Source organism: Aptenodytes patagonicus, chromosome 1 (assembly GCF_965638725.1).
Source record: "Aptenodytes patagonicus chromosome 1, bAptPat1.pri.cur, whole genome shotgun sequence".
Classification (NCBI taxonomy): Eukaryota; Metazoa; Chordata; class Aves; order Sphenisciformes; family Spheniscidae; genus Aptenodytes; species Aptenodytes patagonicus.
In genome coordinates, this window is record NC_134949.1 from 1,202,320 (window position 1) to 1,205,982 (window position 3,663).

General features: G+C 56.0%; 1 protein-coding gene across 1 annotated transcript; it reads left to right on the plus strand.

Moving 5' to 3' along the window:
• Positions 1-638: 638 nt before the first annotated feature.
• LOC143155644 (tubulin alpha-1C chain-like) lies at positions 639-2,928 on the plus strand. The gene is made up of 3 exons (XM_076328614.1): positions 639-819; positions 1,022-1,170; positions 1,957-2,928. Exons 1-3 carry the CDS (start codon positions 639-641, stop codon positions 2,926-2,928), a joined length of 1,302 nt encoding a protein of 433 aa, XP_076184729.1.
• Positions 2,929-3,663: the final 735 nt, after the last annotated feature.

Genomic DNA, 3,663 nt, shown 5'->3' on the forward strand with positions numbered 1-3,663 from the left:
GTCCTCTGCTGCTGCCCACCTGGGTGGGGAGGGGTCTGCCTCTACCTCCCTGGGAGGGGCATGGGGGGCAGTGTTTGCACTGCTGTCTGAGGCTGGCTGGGCTGAATCATTCCCTCCTCCCCAGCTGAGAGCACCAGGTGAAGTTCCTGGGAAGGCTGCCTGTGCCCTGCCTCCTGCCCCCAGGCAGGATCAGGAGAGCAAAGGGAAGAAACCATGAGCAGTTGGACTTGACAGCCACCATGCTGTAGGTCCAGCAGCTGGGCTTGGTGGCCTGCTCCTGGGAACAGGGCTGTTGAGCAAGGTAAGGAGAGTGCTGGGATGCGGAGGGACCTCCTGCAGCCTCCCACCGAGGCAGATGCAGAGGTTAGGGCATTGCAGCCTCTCTCTCAAGGGCTAATGCTTAGCTGTTGCTCGTTGAGCAGCTCCTGGGTGCCTGCTGGGGAGAAAATGCCCTGCCTGCCACCAAGCTGGGCTAATGCTCCTCTTGTCTGTAGGTTGTTGGCCATGTGCTCTAGAAAGACACCCAGAAGTGCCAGCTTTAGCCCAATTCCTCTGTGCACACTCCTAACCTCCTCTCCTCTCCCATCCCCATGCAGAGGGAGTGTATTTCTGTCCACATCGGCCAGGCTGGTGTCCAGATGGGCAATTCCTGTTGGGAACTGTATTGCCTGGAGCATGGGATAGAGCCAGATGGCATCGTCTCCCCCGATGCATCCTCAGGGCAAGCAGACTCCTCCTTTGGGACCTTCTTCAGTGAGGCAGGGTCAGGGAAGTATGTGCCCAGAGCAATATTTGTTGACCTGGAGCCCACTGTCATTGGTAAGTCGTGGAAGGGCTCCAAATTGGTTTTGGGGTGGGGTGTGGAGGAGTGCCTTCTCTGACCTGAGGGGTAGTGTTGGCCACCTAAACTGCTGGTGGGGCTGCCAGCTTCCATGAGAAACTGCATCTAAATTAGTGCAAGTAACTTGGTAGACAGTGGGTCTTGTGCCAGTGATGCTCATGAGATCTCAACTTCCTCCAGATGAGATCAGGACTGGGACCTACCGCACGCTCTTCCACCCGGAGCAGCTCATCAGTGGCAAAGAAGATGCTGCCAACAACTATGCTCGCGGCCACTATGCCATTGGGAAGGAGATCATTGACTCGGTGGTTGACAGGGCTCGGAGAATGGTAAACCACCCTGTGGAGGGTCTTCTGCATTAGCACTCTGGTTGCCGTTGCCCTGGCCATCCAGAGATGCGGTGATGGGGAAGGGCAAGCAGATCTTGGTCAGGTTGACCATGCCACTGTGACCTGGAACAACATGATGGGACACATGTGGGTGTATGTCTTGCTGGCTGGGACTTGGGGGGGGGGGGGGGGGGGGGAGAAGGGACTAAAGCTGCCCCCAGCTTAAGCAGGAAAACAAGCACCTGTGGCTTAACTGTCCAAGCAAGAAGGCTTTCTCCTAACGGGTGTAGTGTCTGCTGTGTCAGTCCTGACCCAACATCTCATGCCAACCAGTGTCACAGCTCAGCTTCTGGTTAGTGTCTCCCCTTAGGCCTTTCCTCCCTTGTGTGGCTGCCTCTGGAGTATAAGGTTCTGCCCAGGTAGGTGCTCAGAAGAGCTGTGGCAACATGAAGATATTCTTGATATAGGTGGAAGCTCTTGGTGGCTTTCAGACTCTTCCTCCTCTTCTTGACTGCTAGTATCATGAGCCTCTGTCTGACCCGCTAGGTCACTCTCTCAGGCCAGGCCTTTCTCCCTGCTAAAATAGGAGGCAATTTAAAAGCAGCTGCATTTGCTGTGTATGATGGATCTTGCCTGGTAGGAGTGGAAGGTGTGTGTAGCAGTTATGGTGGGGGGCAAGGCCTGAAACTTGATGGTTGAACCCAGTGCTTTAGCTTAATTGAAGTCCAGTGAGACCAGAATAACTCCAGTAACTTGGTCCTTCTGGCTCTTTCCCTGGTGCTGCAGGCAGACCAGTGCAGTGGACTCCAAGGGTTCCTGGTCTTCCACAGCTTTGGGGGAGGCACAGGCTCCGGGTTCACCTCCCTCCTCATGGAGCGGCTCTCCGTGGAGTACAGCAAGAAGTCCAAGCTGGAGTTCTCTGTGTACCCAGCCCCGCAGGTCTCCACAGCAGTGGTGGAGCCCTACAACTCCATCCTCACCACCCACACCACCCTGGAGCACTCGGACTGCTCCTTCATGGTGGACAACGAGGCCATCTATGACATCTGCAACCGCAACCTGGACATCGAGCGTCCCACCTACACCAACCTCAACAGGCTGATTGGGCAGATCGTCTCCTCCATCACTGCCTCCTTGAGATTTGACGGTGCTTTGAATGTTGACCTGACTGAGTTTCAGACCAACCTGGTGCCCTACCCCCGGATACACTTCCCGCTCACGACCTACGCGCCCATCATCTCGGCAGAGAAAGCCTACCACGAGCAGCTGTCGGTGCCAGAGATCACCAATGCTTGCTTTGAGTTCTCCAACCAGATGGTGAAATGTGACCCGCGCCGTGGCAAGTACATGGCGTGCTGCCTGCTGTACCGGGGTGACGTGGTGCCCAAGGATGTGAACGCGGCCATTGCAGCCATTAAGACGCGCCGGTCGATCCAGTTTGTGGACTGGTGCCCCACGGGCTTCAAGGTGGGTATCAACTACCAGCCTCCCACGGTGGTGCCTGGGGGAGACCTGGCCAAGGTGCAGCGGGCTGTCTGCATGCTGAGCAACACCACGGCCATCGCGGAGGCGTGGGCCCGCCTGGACCACAAGTTTGACCTGATGTATGCCAAGCGAGCCTTTGTGCACTGGTACGTGGGGGAGGGCATGGAGGAGGGGGAGTTTTCGGAGGCCAGGGAGGACCTGGCTGCCCTGGAGAAGGATTATGAGGAGGTTGGAAGGGACTCGGCAGATGGAGAGGAGTATGATGAGGAATAATAGTCTTTTGCCTGTGGGAAGGCAGCTTGGATGAAGCTTTTTGTAACCTAGCCTTGCAATTCCTTCCGGAGAAGGGACTTGTGGGCTGGGTCTGAAGAAATGTGACTTGGAAACTCTGCAGCTTGGCCAAAAGCAACTCTTTGGTCAAGCCTTGTATATGCACAGTACTGGCTGAATAAATGGGGACCAGCAAAAGATCTTCTCCTGTCTCGATGTGCCTCCAAACGGGCTCATGGTGGGGGGTGGGGGTGGTGGTGGCTGCAGGGTGGTTCCCATGTTGCAATGGTCACTGCCGTCCTACCCGTAGGGCTTTCCTGCCTGTAGATGCTGGGGTGAGCCCTGTGAACTGGGGTGGGTGACAGCATGGTGTGAGCCATCTGCCCTGGGGTGGAGCTGCTGTGTTAGTTCTAACATCTGTGGTGATGATCCCACTCAGGTGCTGGCTGCCTGTGGAGTGTCCATGTGTTCAAACACAGCTGGAAAAAAAGACTCCCATTTACATGGGTCATTCTGGCAGCAGGCTTGACTGTTGAGGGGGACCCATGTGTATGTGCCATTCCTTCAAAGGTACTGTGCCTCTAGGGTTGTTCTGATTTGCTTTTCATCTTTGCAGCCACAAGGATGATCTGTCTCAAGCCTGGCTGCCCAGGAAAGCAGTTTGTTAAGCACTGAGTCCCTCCCTGCCTTTCAGTCTGCTCTTGTGCCCTGGTCCCCTGAGACCCTTGGGATCCCACT

Coding starts and splice junctions, on each gene's coding strand:
- LOC143155644 (XM_076328614.1), top strand. CDS start 639: ATGGGCAATTCCTGTTGGGAACTGTATTGCCTGGAGCATGGGATAGAG. Junction 820..1,021: donor CCTGGAGCCCACTGTCATTG/GTAAGTCGTGGA, acceptor AACTTCCTCCAG/ATGAGATCAGGACTGGGACC. Junction 1,171..1,956: donor TTGACAGGGCTCGGAGAATG/GTAAACCACCCT, acceptor CTGGTGCTGCAG/GCAGACCAGTGCAGTGGACT.